General features: G+C 39.9%; 1 protein-coding gene across 3 annotated transcripts in view; it reads right to left on the minus strand.

Annotated features, from left to right (window-relative positions):
• Positions 1 to 17630, minus strand: part of CACNA2D1 (calcium voltage-gated channel auxiliary subunit alpha2delta 1) — a 358403-nt gene that overhangs the window by 33833 nt on the left and 306940 nt on the right. For all 3 annotated transcript variants that reach the window (XM_081330401.1, XM_081330402.1, XM_081330400.1), the window contains 6 exons: positions 15945 to 16016; positions 13624 to 13695; positions 10446 to 10507; positions 5573 to 5649; positions 1481 to 1541; positions 856 to 953 (listed from right to left, as the gene is read on the minus strand). In XM_081330401.1, the coding sequence (XP_081186527.1) occupies positions 856 to 953; positions 1481 to 1541; positions 5573 to 5649; positions 10446 to 10507; positions 13624 to 13695; positions 15945 to 16016 (442 nt within the window). The remainder of the gene's footprint in view (positions 1 to 855; positions 954 to 1480; positions 1542 to 5572; positions 5650 to 10445; positions 10508 to 13623; positions 13696 to 15944; positions 16017 to 17630) is intronic.

Here is a 17630-nt window from a genome sequence, read left to right on the forward strand (position 1 = left end):
TATACATCCTACATCTCCATCTTCAAGCCTCTCATTTCATCCAAGGGACTATTTTATAATCTCACAAGAGAGAAAATAGTGAATTATTCCCACTTTGTTGAAGTCAAGCAGTGAGCAAGTTACTCAGTTCTGCCATATGATAGATGATAGATGATAGATAGATAGATAGATAGATAGATAGATAGATAGATAGATAGATAGATAGATAGATAGATAGATAGATGATAGATAGATAGATAGATAGATAGATAGATAGATAGATAGATAGATAGATAGATGAGAGAGGAAGAGAGGAGAGGAGAGGAGAGGAGAGGAGAGAGAGAGAGAAGAGAGAAGAGAGAAAGAAGATAGATAGATAGATAGATAGATAGATAGATAGATAGATAGATAGATAGATAGATAGATAGATAGATAGATAGATTCTGAAGTCTGTCTGTCTGTCTGTCTATCTATCTATCTATCTATCTATCTATCTATCTATCTATCTATCCATTCATCCATCCATCTCTATCTATCTATCTATCATCTATCTATCTATCCATTCATCCATCCATCTCTATCTATCTATCTATCTATCTATCTATCTATCTATCTATCTATCTATCTATCTATCTATCATATCTGGGTCAAACCCTACCATTATTTGACATTTAGAGATTTTTTTTATTTATGTCATTTTTGCAACAGGCTTATCATTTTTTTAGCCTTTCATATTTGATGAAATTCTGCATTCTCAGATTGGTTTCATGCTACTTTAATTTTGTGTGTTGTTTGATTTCATTGTTACATTCTAACTAAATTGATGCACTTTCAGTGTTATTGCCAGAGAGTAATTTATTGAAAGGCCATACTTACATGAAGGGTTTTCGGGTGAATATTGATCCATAAATTCAATGAAATTCTGAAGAAATACAGTATTATTGTCTGTTATTTTCACTGTGCTACAGTAGTCCCTAAAAAAAGTAAATAAAAAAGATGAAATTTTGTACCACAGTGCTGCATTGGGTAATCTGCTATCATGTCAGCCCGGTCCTTCTCTTCCTTAAACTAGACATACCCAATTCCAGCAACCGTTCCTTATATGTTTTAGCCTCCAGTCCCCTGATCATCTTTGTTGCTCTTCTCTGCACACTTTCTAGAGTCTCCACATCTTTTTTACATTATGCCAACCAAAAATGGATGCAGTATTTATTCATAAGCTATTCTTTAATTCAGTAGAAACTTAATCTTGGCATGCTCTACTTCAGGGGTGTCAAACTGCCGGCCCGTGAGTCGGACGCATTACGTAGAAGCCACACCCACCCCATTGCCAGCAAATGGTAAAATAGTCCCAATACGTTGTGTGACGTCACGTGATGTCGCGAGTTTGACATGTCTGCTCTACTTTATTAGATAGTTCTATTCTTCCAGAAGTAATTATTATGTCAATCAAGAGATATTATGTAATGCTTGGCAACATGGAGCGGCAAAATGTACTAACCTGGGTGCTAAAAATGTATATCCAAATTCATCAAAGGACTCTCGCTTCAGAGTTGCAATAACTGCAAAGAGGAAAGCAAAATATTAAATGAACTCAATTCACCTTTTGATAGCACTGGGTGACAGGCGAAAATGTTTAACCACAAAACCACCTGGATGAATTCCACATTTAATTCAAGAGATTATGTAAGGTACTGCGGCCAGACAACCCGGATGAAACACAAACATATTTGGTGTTCAGATAACCAGGTCATCTTTTTTTTCCTAATAGCTATAACGTCAAGATCAGCGTTTTCATATTAGATGTGGAATAGATCCAATTATAAAATAGCAACTTAGGAAAATAAGCACAATATAAAATTGTTGCAACTTAAAAGTGAGCTGAACGGTCATCAGAGGCATCTACTGAATCCAGAGATTTGGGCAAACAGGAAGAAATGGGTGAGTTGTGCTGTCACCAAGCAAGATCAGCTGTACAAAGGAAGCAGGACTGTGACATCACAACAGCCCTTTCATCACTTGCAATGGAGGATGGGTGCCTGATGCATTCTCTACCTCTACCAAGGATGCTCGGATTGACCACATAGCTACCCAGAAGAAGAATCTCAAACTCAAACCGAAAGCATTTGAAAAATTGGCCCCATCTCAAATAGTTTATTTGAGCACAATTGCATTTCAGGATTGCTGAAATGCGTAAAGGTTCCAGACCAGAAATAAAATGAAGATTGTTTCAAAAAAAAACAGCAAGGGAGAGAGTTGAACACAGGAGGATCAGAGAGTGACAAGACACTGAAACACAAATGGGGCAGTGTTGTGATTCAGGGTCAGCCTGTGGGTTCGGCAGTTGGGTCGGACGACTCAGAGGAGGAGGAGGAGGAGGGGGGTGTGGAAGAGCTTGCTGAGGGGGTTGGACAGTTTGATGAGAGCCCTCAGCCAGGCCCCTCTCATCTGGTCACGACGCAGACCCAGCTGTGTGAGCCTGACAGCGTGGATGAAGATGACCCACAGCTGGCCCTGTTCAAGGACGCCCGACGAAGGAGGCAGTCAATCAGGAGTAAACAGAGGAAGGCAATGGGGCTCCTCGGAAGGAGGCAGAGAGAAGCCACGCCCTGAACTGTATTTAAGGGGGAATGCGTGGGAGGGCTGGTTTGCTGAAGGCAACCGCTTGAAAAGCTCCTGTTTCTTGGTTCGTGTCTTGTTCTATTTGTTTTTGTAGCAATAAATTTGGCAGGCGTAATTCCAGCCTCTTGCCTTCTTGTAAAAGGGGTTGTCCCTGCCTTTTCTGCAGGGCCAGTAGCAGGCTGGTACAGAACAGGCAGAGAGAGTGGAGCTGGAGTGTAATTTTCAACACATTTAGCCTTTTGGCCTCTGTAACACCCAATTGGCATTAGAAAAAGACCCTTCTGGGACCAATACAAAAAGTGGTAGCCAAGAGGGAAAATGAAATACAAATGGCCAACACCAACAATAATACACAGAGGGAAATTAGCAACAAGAATGTTATATACTTGCCCTTTAGGACTGTGATTATCCATCAGAAAGAGAAAGCAAGAAAACAGAAAAAAAGAGGGTAAAACAAAAGGGGTCACAAGCCAATATTTTATTCAACTAGCCACGTGAATAAAAATATTGTGGCATAGAGAGAGAGAGAAAGAGAGAGAGAGAGAGAGAGAGAGAGAGAGAGAGGTCACAGATTCAGCTTTTGTACAGCTTTATTCTGGAGGAAAAACAACAACAGTATTTCTGAAATTTTGGCGCACGTTTCTGGTCAAATATTTTTTTAATGTACAGGTAGTCCTCGACTTACAGTCACAATGGAGGGAGTGAGAAATTTGTTAAGTGAGCCTTGCCCCCTTTTATGACTTTTCTTGCCACAGTCGGTAAGCGAATCACTGCAACCCCTTAAGCCGGTTGTTAAGTGAATCTGGCTTCCCCATCGATGTTGCTTGTCAGAAGGGGATCACATGACCCTTGGACACGACAACCGTCATGAATACAAGTCAGTTGCCAAGCATCTGAATTTTGATCAAGTGACCACGGGGATGCTGCAATGGTCGTACATGTGAAAAACAGTCATAAGAAGTGGGATTCAACCGGTTCGCACCACTGTGGCAGAACTGGTAGCTAAATTTTTGCTACCCAGGCCCAGGACGGACTTCCGGAAACAGCATCCACACAGAGAACTGGTTGTTCACATATTTGAATCCTACCACTGGTCATAAGTGCCGTTGTAACTTCGAACAGTCACTAAACAAACTTTTGTAAGTCAAGGACTAGTTGTGCTTCTATATACTGTGGCTATTTCTATAGAGTGCATAATGGGTGAGACTGATTCCCAAAATGTTTAAAATGCTGAGAGAAAAAAATGTGCACATACACAAAAAGGGGCAGAGCCTTTTTCACACGACCACCATTCTGACTTTTATCACATCCAGCCCGTGGATGTACTGATATTTTGGGACTTTGACTTGCTCTTTGAACATGGTTCACTTGGACCAGGGTTAGGCAACCTTGGCTCTTTTATGACTCGTGGACTTCAACTCCCAGAATTCCTGAGCCAGCCTGGCTGAGGGAAAAGGGAGAGGTTTCTAAGCTCAGCCAGGTTGGCTCAGGAACTCTGGGAGTTGCAGTCCACGAGTCATAAAAGAGCCAAGGTTGCCTACCCCTGGCCTAGGCCTAGGCCACTTTATGACTTGTGGACTTCAACTACCAGAATTCCTGAGCCAGCCAGGCAGAGGGAAAAGGGAGAGGTTTCCAAGCTGAGCCATGCTGGCTCAGGAATTCTGGGAGTTGAAGTCCACGAGTCATAAAAGAGCCAAGGTTGCCTACCCCTGATGGATAATAGCAAAGTTTCCAGATGTTTCAAATTCTACTGCAGAAAAACCTCAAAGCAGTAAGTCACTGTAAGCAAAGAAATTAGAATTTCGAAACTGCTAGAGTTTCCCACACTTAGAATAGAATATCTTTATTGTCATTGTGTAGCTCACGATGAAATTCAGTATTAATTACCTAATTAATTAAATTAATTAAAACCCAGCTCAGCGCTTTACGCCTACATATCTCTGTAGATCTGCCTCGCCATTTTATACTCTATGGGAATCACCTTTAATTTGATCAATTAATTAGGTCTCGGTATGTAAAATAATACAAGATAATAGAAATTAGGCAGCAACTGACAGGTTTCCAACCCAGCGTTGACAATGAACGATGCAAATGTCAAAAGAGACTCAGAAGAGTTAAATAAAAGGTGGGAACAGGATTAAACCTGGGCCAGGTTTGAAGATGGCCTCTGAAGTAGAGTAACTAACATTTGCTTGCTAAGCTAGGATGCTGGGCATAATGTATATTGCAGATTTTCACAGACATCTGCTCTCCTTTGCTGCACAATCCAGTGAGTGCTGTTTTTCTAAGCTAAAATCTGCTTCGAAAGCTGAGTGCCAAAAGAAAGGATTCTTTCTATATTATATTTATCTTGCCTGTTCAGCAAAATAAGGTCTTTTAGTTAAAAGGATAGAAAGCCTTCCATGAACTGAGATGACGGTTTAAGACCTAAGGGGTAGGCAACCTTGGCTCTTTTATGACTTGTGGACTTCAATACCCAGAATTCCTGAACCAGCCATGCTGACTGTGGAATTCTGGGATTTGACGCCCACGAGTCATAAAAGAGCCAAGGTTGCCTACCATCTAACATGAAGTGAGTATTTCACAGGCTGCAGCTATTAAGGGCACCACACAAAGCAGCTTTGCTAGACTTCATAACTCAACAGTGAGCTACTCAAAACATTTCCTGCAAAAGACAACAGAGGATATGCAAAGCAATGATTCTGTGGGTACATAAGCCGAGAGATGGGACAAGATCAAGATTTACTAAAGCTAGTACGGTGACAGAACATATTCTACTTGGGTAGAATCCTTTTTTTTGTATCTTGCACATTTACACAAGGACTTGGAATCATTGCTGTAGAGCTGGGGGTACAATCAGGAGAACATTAGTGAATTTCACAAGCTTTCAAAATGTTGTGTTCAAAAAAAGGCAGAATCTTTCTCACTGGGGCATAACAGTCACAACAGGGGAGCGTTCACAGTTACTTACATTTTGCCTGAGTTAAGGTTTCATTAATCTTGGCTTTAATATAGTAAAAGCTGTAGGATGGTAACACCAAAGCCAAACTGCGAAAGAAACCAAATAATTACAATCAAGGGATAATCCAATATTCATTTGAGATTTAACAGCATTTTAAATCAGAGTCATTAAAGAAAGGATGCAAAAGAAGGGACAAGATGAAATGCGAATGACAAAAATTAAAAATATTTTTTAAATTACTATTTTAAATAATTAAATGAAATTGTCAAATTGTCTCAGAGCGTCCTGTGGCGAGTTGGCTGTGGTGATCTGGACAAGACTAGTTGGACATGGCGAATTGGCAGTGCCACAGCAAGTTGGCTACGGCGAGTTGTCCAGTGGTGGGATTCAGATATGTGAACAACCGGTTCTCAGTGTGAATGCCGCTTCCGGAAGTCCATTCTGGGCCTGGGCAACAAAATATTTAGTTACTGGTTCTGCCAAAGTGGCGCGAACCGGCTGAATCCCACCACTGGAGTTTGTCCCTTTCCAAATCTAGAGAGTGAAGCAAAGATGATAGGTGAGAATAACCCACCTTGTTTTTGTTAGTTTAAAGGGGATCAGAGAGAAACTTGGGCAGATTTTTAAAACTGAGGTCAACCCTTTGCGGTAGCCATAATGTTATAGGGTATAATAACCGGACCTTGAACTTCTTTCATATATTTCCTTGAACTTCTGGACTATGTCCTCCTTCTTCAAGTCCACCTTAATGGTTCTTTGGTACCTCTAAAACCCTTTTCAGGTCCTCCTGACATGATCTTGATAGTGTTATACCCCAGGCACCAGTATTCCTTTTGGCTATCATATGTTGGCAGAGCAACTCAAACTTGTGTGGATGGATGTTTTTATTGTGGACAGTTCAGAATTGCAAACAAAAACAGGTTAAAATAAAGGGGGGAAAAACCAAAGAAGATAAAATATTATCATTGGTGGAGGGTTCATCAGGGGATGATCAAAGTCTGCCTAATTTTTACAGGCAAAAATGACAAAATGTAGTCACGTTCCGGGAGACTGAATCATGCTGATCTTGGTGTTAAGGCAGCAGATTAGAAAGAAAGAGATGGTGAGTTCAAGTCCCACCTTAGCTATGAAAACCAGCTGGGTGAATTTCAGCCAATCACACCAAGAGATTGTGAGTTCCAGTCAGCCATGAAAGATGGCTGGGTGGTTTTGGGTTCTAGTCCTACCTTAGCCATGAAAGCCAGCTGGGTGACCTTGGGCCAATCCCTCTCCCTCGAGACAACATACCTCACAAGGTTGTCATTGTGAGGAAAATAAGAGGAGGAAATTCTGTTGGACATGTTCACAGCCTTCAGTTAGTTATAAAAAATAATAAAGGTGGGATAGATAGATAAATTTATAGGACAGGAAGGCCTGGAGGAACATTGTCCATAGGGTCGCGATGGGTCGGACACGACTTCACAGCTAACAACAACGACGATAAATAAATAAATAAACCTATACATTAAAAAGATCAGAATTTCCCAGATGGTTTAACAGACAAGACGTTAAGTTTAGCAGATAAGGAGTTTTAGCAACTTCTAGAAGGTTCCCTCAGGCTACGCTATCTGAGGTAGCTGAGTGTTTATCGATGGGACAAATTACACCTTTCCAGATAAATCAAGAATGATTATTATTATTTTTGTGTGCACCTTTTCGAGAGAAATATTGTTACCTAAATATGTGGGTTTGATTTCATATCGCAGGCGTGGCAGGGACATTGTTTGCACAATTCAGGGAAGGCCTTCATGAGCCAATGAGAAATTGGAGTATTACTGCTTCGTCGCTCAGCCGCATGAAATACAATTGGCAGATACAAAATTCAGGAGGTGAGGAAACGTGTAATAGTCCTGAAGTCACAAATAGGCTGTAGGCCAGCTTGGAAAATAGCTATTCACTTAACATCTACCTAGCTTAATCCCGAGAATTCCTGGAGAGGGGAATAGTCCAAGGTGACTTGACCATTAAGCCGATCCCTCTACCAGACCACCTGGTTTTAATCTGCCACACCCTGTCTGGACAAAACTGAGCGAAATTAGGTATAATACTGGAAGAAGTGCCTCTGCCCTATATCAGCGGGGATGGAAAGATTCCCCTTGTTGTGACTGTGGTGCTGATATGGAAACTCTTGAGCGTATTGTGCAAGATTGCCCACAATGTGCTTTCTCTGGTGCCTTACAAGGTTTGCACGAAGCAACACCAGAAGTGACTGCTGGATCCAGTTATGAGACCACTGCCGTACCCCCGGTAAAAGTTTTACTTATAATTATGTGGGCTGAGTATTTATATTTACTTCTCTTCTGTCATGTTCTCATCGTACACTAAACAAATAGTAATAATTCCTGAACTGGAAAAAAAATAATGCAAGGACTTTTGAATTGGGTGGCATGGCTCCAAGGCCTAATTAAAACATAACTAATTTGTATATCTAAACGAGGCACTGAAAGATCGAAAGCAGCCATAGAGATTATAGCCTATTTCCAAAATCACATTTAAATCATGAATATTTTATGTTCTCTTGGGCTGCGCCACCATTTTATTACTGGGGGGGTGCTTATTGTTTAATATTTCCTGCGATAGCTGCTGAAATTAGCATTAAAAAGAAACAGACTCTTGCACCATAAATCTTGCCTTTACCATTACGGTTGCCCCTCTATCTGCTTGGAGAAGAATTACTAATTATCTCGTGACATCTTTTCACTAATATTTGTCAAGGGAAATCAGGAAGAATTTTCCCTTCCATTCCCGGTTCCTGCTAAAAAAAATATGCAACTAATTGAAATCTATAATTGTGTGTATAAATATGCCCGTTGCCTTGAGGCTCCTGGGAGATCTTGCTGCTATTGTTTTCAAAATTCAAAAGATTTTTCAGAAATATTGGGCGGAAATATTATATATGCTAAGCAGGGCTCAGCAAGCCAGAGTAATAAGTCTGGAGAAATTGCTGTTTACAATTCAGAGCGAGGAAACAGGGAAAAAATGGTTGCTAATGAGCAAACGTCAGCATTAACTTTGGAGAGATATTGCTACTCAACAAGTTCATTCTTTCAATCGCTGTAGGACAATCCATCATTGGAAGCATTCATGGGAAAGGATCTCTATTTAAATACGTTTAGATGTAGCGCCTAGCCTCTATGATGGCAAGAATAATGGAATTTGCAAAATTGTAAATGCCCTGGATAGTTTTCTGGCTAGAGGAACGTTTATTCAATTATTTATGAAATTTATTCACTGTCCCTCTCACAATCAACAACACTGGGTGACTTACGTTGCCAAGGCCAGAAAGATTTGTACAGTTGGGACTGCAAGAACCATCAACTCTAACTTTCTGCAGTCTGCAGAAGCCAAGTCAATGTCCATGACGCACGGACAGGTTTTTCATGTACAACACATGACTGATTCCTAATTTGGTACCAAAAGCATGGGAAAAAATAATTGGGGGAAACAAGTGAACACCTGGAATTTCAGGTCCAGTGCAGAAAATGCCTTCTAATGTTGCAATTTTCTGCTTACCCTCCCAAGGTTGATACATCCCAAAAAAAGGCTGTCTCTTTTTTTGTAATGTGGTGGATCAAAACTGGATGCACTATTCCAGGTGTGGTCTTACTAAGGTTTTATAAAGTGGTACTAATGCTTCACATGATTTTGATTCTATGCTTCTGTTAGCCTTTTCTTGATTATTCAAAGACAGGTCATAATTCAATTCAATTCAGAATAGAACTGGAAGGGACCTTGGAGGTCTTCTAGTCAAGCCCTCTGCTCAAGGAGGTGACCCTATACAAGTTGAGACAAGTGGCTGTCCAGTCGCTTTTTGAAAGCCTCCAGTGATGAAGCACCCACTTCTGAAGGCAAGCAAACAACTGGTTAGTTGTTCTCACTGTTGGGAAGTTTCTCCTTAATTACAGGTTGCTTCTCTCCTTGATTGGTTTCCATCCATTGTTTCTTATCTTGCCTTCAGGTTCTTTGGAAAATAGGTTGACCCCCCTCCTCTTTGTGGTAGCCCCTCAAATACTAGAACGCTGTTATCATGTCATCCCCTAGTCCTTCTTTTCTCTAGACTGGCCATACCCAAATCCTGCAACCGTTCTTCGTATGTTTTAGTCTCCAGGCCTTTAATCATCTTAGTTGCTCTTCTCTGCACTTTTCCCAAAGTCTGAACATCTTTTTTTTTTGTAACGTGGTGACCAAAACTGGATGCAGGATTCCAGGTGTGGTCTTACTAAAGATTTATAAAGCAATACTAATACTTCACGTGATTTTGATGCTATGCCTCTGTTATTACAACCAAGAATTGATTAACAGATTAATTAATAGATAATTGGTTATTAGATTAATTAATTTGCATGAGTAATGGAAAATAATAATCAGAAAAGGCTGCACATAGATGCCTGGGTTAGCCACTTTGGTACCCCTAGAATCAAGGTCAGGGACCTTATCTCTAAGGTCAGTTAAAATTCCCCTCCCTTTCTAGCTTTTGAAAAGGCTAGTGGGGGGGGGAGAGATGAGGGCTAAAGAGGAACATAGGAAAGAATTATCCAGATTCCTTAGGGAAGGGTTAAATATTCACAAAACCTGCACCAGGCAGCCGAAAACATTTTCCATATAAACTTTTCCAAAGAGAACTGGTTACAAAGGAAAATGTAGGAAAATATTCTACCTTGATTTTTATCCTGTTTTTTTTTTTTAAAAAAAAGCTTGCAGGACTGGGATATCAGAGCAAGCTAGCCATCCAATAGATATCTTAGGATACCATTTATCTTGAAACATCAGGAACAATGGCATTTTAACCTCTTTTTTTGTTGTTGTTGTTGTTTTGGAAAAAAAAATATCCATAATTGATTACCTGTAATCAGTACCATTCACCTTGGTCCATGTGTACGTTCTGTTGCCTCTATCAATATAGCGCTGCAAAAGAATCAGCCAGAAAAATCATTTTATCAAAAGAATCTCAGGAAAGCTTAAACACGCCACACGGATTCAAGAATCAAGTTTCGCTTAAAAAAAGCAAAGCAGGGATGGTTCTATGTCAGTCCATGAGGACAAAACTCATAATTCTTTCAGAAGCTAATTTGCAGATTTCTATTTTGGAAAGTGGCTTAATAAACTTAGACAAATCTGATCTACTGTTCAGATTGTTCAACTGGATGCTGCTTTGTCCATAATTGTTCATCTAGGGAACTATGGAAAAAATATCAATTCTTTTTTTTTTTTACAAGATGGACATCTTCTTGGATTCCAATCAATAATAATTCAAATAAAAGATGTTTAAGACCATTAATGTGATGAAGACTTTTCCTTCAACAATTTCAGCCCCCCTCCCCCAGAGAATGAAATATTAAAAGGGCAGAATATTATATTTCCTCAAAGAATTTTAAAGAGGCAGAAAAGCATGGCCAGTTTTTCTTAATAGTCCCAAGTCTCCCTCCCACAAGCAGAAACCAGCTCTGTAGAAATGCAGATGTAAATAATCCAGGAAGGTTGGATGCCGGCGAGTTATTCCCAGGGGAAGGGCGTTCTCTGTGGGTGCGCCTGCCCTATGGAACCAACTACCCACAGAACTTAGGACTGCCCCCGACCTTCGCTCATTTCGCCGGGACCTGAAAACCTGGCTCTTCGATCTGTTTGGTCCAGACTGTGGGGTTGTTAATTTAACTGGGTTTTAGATTTACTCTTGGGGCTTGAATTTAATTTAATTGTTTTAATTGTTTTTAATTTTTTGTATTCATGGTTTTAACTGCCCTGTAAACCGCCCTGAGTCCTATGGGAATAGGGCGGTATACAAATCCAATAAAATAAATTAAATAAATAAATAATCCATTCAGGAAGGTTGGAGGCCCCCAGCTAGAAGCTTAGGAAGACAAAGGCACCTAAAATCTACATACCCTACCCAAACTCTAAGACAGGACATAATAGGATTAACCCACAGATGCCAAAGGGGCACACTCAGACTCAGGTCAAAGTACATGACACAGGAAACACAAAGCCTCAAACAGGAACAGGAAACAACTCCAAACAAAAGCCCAAGAGGGTATAAAACCCACTCCCTACTACGTGTGCTCATTCTCTCTTTTTCTTCCAGAGCCATCTTCCTGTCTGGCTCTCCTCTTCAATAAACTACAACTTTCTTTCTTAAAGCAGTCGCCATGTTGTTTATTCCCAGCTTGGATTGAACCCCGATGAAGACTTTTCCCCTCAACAAATGTGACTGAAGATGATGAGATCTATGTTACTGAAAACAGAAGTAGGAGATGACCAGGAGATGAGCCTGAGGGAGAGGTCAAATGCGTCATAAGTCACGAGTCCCTTCGTGCCCACAAGAGATCTAACTCCAGCCCACCTTGCATGTTTTTCTTATCTCCTGCTCATTTCCCTTGACTGTTAGTTGGCCAGATTCGTGTAGAAAGCTTAAGCTCACAATGAATCTTTACACTTGTTTGAACTGCCTGAATCCGCTGATTTCCCGGATGCTTGACAGCATCTGGAATACAGCTCACCAACCCCAAAAGTAGTTTGCTCTTTCTGTAACTTCTTCCTATTTTCATTACTGAATTAGCTGCAACCACAGGTGACAGGGGCAGGCAAACTAGTCCAAGTGGGGTAGAGCTTCCATTGCGATGCTGCATTTCTCATTCTAAATAAATTAACACAACACTAAGGATGCTGCTGTCTTTCAATCCTGTGAAAAGTTTTGATCTGAAATATAGTTATTGCTTTAATCAATTTCTGGTCAATAGCATTTCTGGCCTTTGGGGGCCAATAATTCTGGATGCAATTTTTAAAGATAAGTGGGGGTGGGGGCGAATTGACCTGGTGTTGTTCATTCCTCTTTTAGGATCATTACGACTCGCATCCTTTGAAGGATGAACGCAAGCTTGATCCCGGCGTTGCAAAAACTAATCTGAACATTTCAGCTCATTTAATTACAGAATGGAATGAATGGAGCGGTGGCACAAAGGGGAATTTTAAAAGGTCTCCTGACGCCCGCTGGAGATTTTAATCAGAGTTAATACATCCCAAAAGAATGGAGTTATTCAGTTTTCATCATTTGTCGCTGTAACTCCTGGCCCCCGGTAGCATATTATAACATTATAACCAGAAACAATGACTCCTAGAAAAGCTAAACACTGTTCAGCTGTTGCATTGTGGGCTTTCTAATAATATTCAGAAAATTGCAAGAGGTCTCCATAAGCAGTTGAAACATTAACAAGATTCTAATGTTCTTTGTTTTTTGTCTCCAAAGCACTTCTTGGTGTTCACTTAGGTGTGAACATCCTGAGAAAAGTCTGCAATAAAAATTATTTGATTTGACTTGATGTATACTTATATGCTGCAATTGGGAAGGGAAGGAGCCATTTAATAATAATTTATTCTCGCAGCTACGAAAATACCTTTCCCAAATGCCCTTGTGAAGACTTCCCCAAGAGATGGGATCTAGTAAAAGATCCATATATAGGTAGTCCTCGACTTACAACCACAATTGAGCCCCAAATTTCTGTTGCTAAGCAAGACAGTTGTTAAGTGAGTTTTGCTCCGTATTACGATCTTTCGTGCTCCACTGGTTAAGTGAGTAACATGGTTGTTAAATGAATCTAACTTCCCCACTGATTTTGCTTGGCAGAAGGTCACAAAAGGGGATCACGTGACCCCAGGACACGGCAACCATCATAAATATGAATCAGTTGTCAAGCATGTGAATTCTGATCACATAACCATGGGGGGATTGCAACGGTCGTAAGTGTGAAAAAGAAGGTCATAACTCACTTTTTTCCAGTGCCGTGGTAATCTTGAACAGTCACTAAATGAACTGTCATAGGTCGAGGACTACCTATATTTGGGAATAGTTAAAGGATAGGCTTGGAAGGAAGAGGGGTCTTGTATTTTTGTCCCATGCCATGATCCATTTTCTAATTTTCTAGCTCCAGGCTTCTGACTGTTACAGCCTTAGCTGTCGGCCATTTTGTCTTACATCCGTTTAGCCAACTCATTTCTTTTTATCAGAAAGCAAATCTTTGCATTCTCACCTCATCTTGAGATTTGACGAGCGTTTGAAAGGTCCGGTCGCCACTTTCACTGTCAATCATCTTTTTCCGAATCTATAAGTTAAGAAAATTACAACCCGAAATGAAGTCACTTCATACTTCTTTATAACACAGTATTGCAGGCTGACTCGCTGCTCGCTGCCAACAGTTTGAACCTGACTGGCTGAAGGTTGACTCAGCCTTCCATCCTTCAGAGGTCAAGTGAAATGTGGACCCATATTGTTGGGGGGGTTCAACATGCTGATTCTGTAAACCGCTTAGAGAGGGCTGTAAAGCACTGTGAAGCGCTATATAAGTCTAAGTGCTATTGCTGTCTAAGCCCTGGTGGTGCAGTGGTTAGAATGCAGCACTACAGGCTAACTCTGCCAACTGCCAGCAGTTCGATCTTGATGGGACTCAAGGTTGACTCAACCTTCCATCCTTCTGAGGATCCAGATTGTTTGGGGGGGGCAACATGCTGACTCTGTAAACTGCTTAGAGAGGGCTGTAAAAGCGCTAGGAGTGGTATATAAGTCTAAGACTAGTGCTATTGCTATTGCTAGTGCTATTCTAAACCTTGTTCCTTCTGACCATTTTCTAAATGTTAAACAAAGAGCCTTGGTGGAGCAGTGGGCTAATGCCTCCTTAAGTAACACCAGCTGCCTGCAATTAGTGCAGGTTCGCATCCCACCAGGCTCAAGGTTGACTCAGCCTTCCATCCTTCCGAGGTAGGTAAAATGAAGACCCAGATTGTTGGGGGCAATTAAGCTGACTTTGTAATAATGCCGCTTGGGGTGTGTGTGAAAGCCCTAATAAGCAGGCATATACATAGAATGAAGGCTACTGCTAAGCTTGTAAGCCGCCCTGAGTCTTCGAAGAAGGGCAGGATATAAATGGAATTAAAATAAAAAAATAAAAAAAAATCTTTAATCAGATGTAATAATGAAAGCACAGTTGAATATTGCCATTGATCTGTTTCAGGGACAACAAGAAATTATTACATGTTTCTAGTCATAGCTCAGTGCGGAATAGATGGGAAAAATCACCCGTGGATCAAGTCCGCAATATCTGTGACCTCGAGTTGTTGTTTTTTCTTCTTGCAAAGTGAAGTAAAACATCTCTCAGTAGTTTTCTTGAGGTGGATCGGGAATTTATTTTATATATTTCATCTATTTCTGATTCTATTTTCTCTTCTTCCCAACCAATTAAACTAGAGCCGTGGATTTAATCAATATCTGACGTCTTTTGCAGACATTTGCAAATGACATTTTGCAAACAACCAGAAGTTGTAAATGCTGCCACACTGGAAGTTTTTAAGATGAGATTGGACAACCATTTCTCTGAAATGGTATAGGGTCTCCTGCTTGAGCAGGGGGTTGGACTAGATGACCTCCAAGGTCCCTTCCAACTATTCTATTCTATTCTATTCTATTCTATTCTATTCTATTCTATTCTATTCTATTCTATTCTATTCTATTCTATTCTATTCTATTCTATTCTATTCTATTCTATTCTATAACTATTTGAAATCTTAGTTGAAGTTCCATTCCTTCATCTTTTACCTTTGTATCTCAATTCTTGAAACGTCTTAGAAAGACCCTAAAATCTTCCATTCCCCATCAGGTTTAAAGTTTTGTAGTTACATTGTGTGTGTGTGTGTGTGTGTGTGTGTGTGTGTGTGTGTGTGTGTGTGTCTTTATGACTAACGCCCTCTTACTTGTGTCTGTATTGGTTAAAAAAAACCCCAACCATTTATAATACAGTGATATGCTAATATAGCCAAACAGATAAAACTCCAGGAGGCAAAACAATTAAAACCCAACTCTTTGTATGAGTTATGGTAAGGAATGACTGTCTGTGTGAGATCATGCCAGCTGACTGGATAACCATCTTATTAATATTGCCTATCAGAGATGTCCAGGGGAAGGATGGTCAAACACTTCAAGATGGCAGAGAATCAAAGTCCAGCCCTTAGTTCATGTGTTCCTGGCCCTTGTACCTAAAAGGACAAAGTCTTGGTCACAGCGTCAGGACCTCTGTCTTAATTTTGGAAACTTCTCCTTCCTCTAAATTTTCTGTTGAAAATCAGGAGGACAATGAGGACAGTTGCCTAGTTCCTTCATGATAAAAAGATTCCTACAGATTTCTTCTGAAGGGTGCTGCCTTAAGGATACTGGTCAGCCAGAGGCACAAAAGTAAAAAAAAAAAATCAGATGCTATAAAGATAATTTAGCCCCAAATACCTAAGATGGCTACCCGCCTTTGTGTTTGCTTCAGAACTGACTTGTCAACATGAAAAATCCCAAATGGTCAATCCAACGTACCTCGACTTTGATGTCATTCTCCAACTCGGCATCCAGAAAATCCAGCGTCACGGGTTCTTGCGATTTGGGATTCTGGAGAAGATTTCAAAGCAGCATATAATAAGCACTTTCTGCTGCTAATCTAGAACCAACTGAATCAAGGTGCTGGTGATGACCTATAAAGCCCTAAATGGCTTGGGTCTGGACTATCTAAGGGAACACCTGCTGCCGGCATCAACTTCCCATCGTCCTGTGCGCTCCCATAGGGAGGGCCTCCTTAGGGTGCCGCTGGTCAGGGAATGCCAGCGGGTGATCCCCAGAGGGAGGGCATTCTCTGTGGGCACGCCTGCCCTTTGGAATGATTTACCTGTGGAACTCCGGACTACCCCCGACCTGCGCTCATTTCGCCGGGACCTGAAAACCTGGCTTTTCGATCTATCTGGCCTGGACTGAGGGGGTTTTTAGTTTTAAGTTTTTAACATTGTTTTATTGTTGGGCTATTATTAATTTAATTCTTTTTAATTCTATTTTTTTTTCTTAATTTTATATTGTCTTTTAAATATTGCCCTGTAAACCGCCCTGAGTCCTTCGGGAATAGGGCGGTATAGAAAAACTAATAAAATAAAATAAATAAATAAATACACTTATCAAACTAAATTTACTTACCTTTCCAAATAGCCGGTACAATTACAATTACACGTGCACTTTAGATTTAAACTGGAATTATTACAAAGAAAGATCTTTGTAGAAGATAGAGAAGATCATATAGAAAATGAATGAATGAAAGAAAGAAATGAATGCATGAAATGAATGAATGAATGAATGAATGAATGAATGAAATGAATGAATGAAATGAAATGAAATGAATGAAATGAAATGAAATGAATGAAATGAAATGAATGAACTCCTCTGGGTTCAGAAGCTAAGCAGGGTCAGACTACTTAATGTTTCAAAGAGAGACTGTCAAAGAATTTAAGAGCTATAAATCAGGTTAAGTGGTAAAATAAAATAAAAAACTAAAATCCCAATGAAAGCATTGCTTCCACATAGTGACCAAGGAATATAATTCACATTTTACATCCAGAAATTGCAAGTAAAGAAACAAACACAACTTTATAGTGAGAATACTGTAAGTATTAGGGGGGGAAATGATAATATTTCTGAATAGGAACTTTGGAAATCAAAGACCTCATTATGCAAAGTTGGAAATAGACTCAGTTTTGAAATAAAAGGGGCAGGATGGACAAAAAGGAAGAATTAAAAAAAAGAACAGAAATGTATTTCTATAGTTAAAGAAAAGGAAATAAAGACCTAACTTTGTAGATTAAAAACTGATTCAATTCTTAATGTCTACATTAAAAAGATTCATCTTCATGTAGCTTCACTACAACCACCAAAATGTTAAAGAAAATTAGCTACTTATATGCTTTTGGAACCAAATATACAATCTACTTTATTAAATTGATAATGTCTTCATTTTTTACAGAGAGCATTTAAGGTATTATATATGAGATATCATATCTTAGATATGAGAATATTCGAATCGAATGAAATAGATCAATTTTAGTCAATGGAGATTACTTGTACATCCCCCGGTGACATTACAATTCCTAAAATTGTGTTCATCCAAACAAATGACTATTAAATCTGACAGTGAAATGAATCAACTTAGAATTAGATCAACAGAACTAAAAAAAACAAACCAAT

This window comes from Vipera berus (assembly GCF_964194415.1).
Source record: "Vipera berus genome assembly, chromosome: 6".
Taxonomy (NCBI): Eukaryota; Metazoa; Chordata; class Lepidosauria; order Squamata; family Viperidae; genus Vipera; species Vipera berus.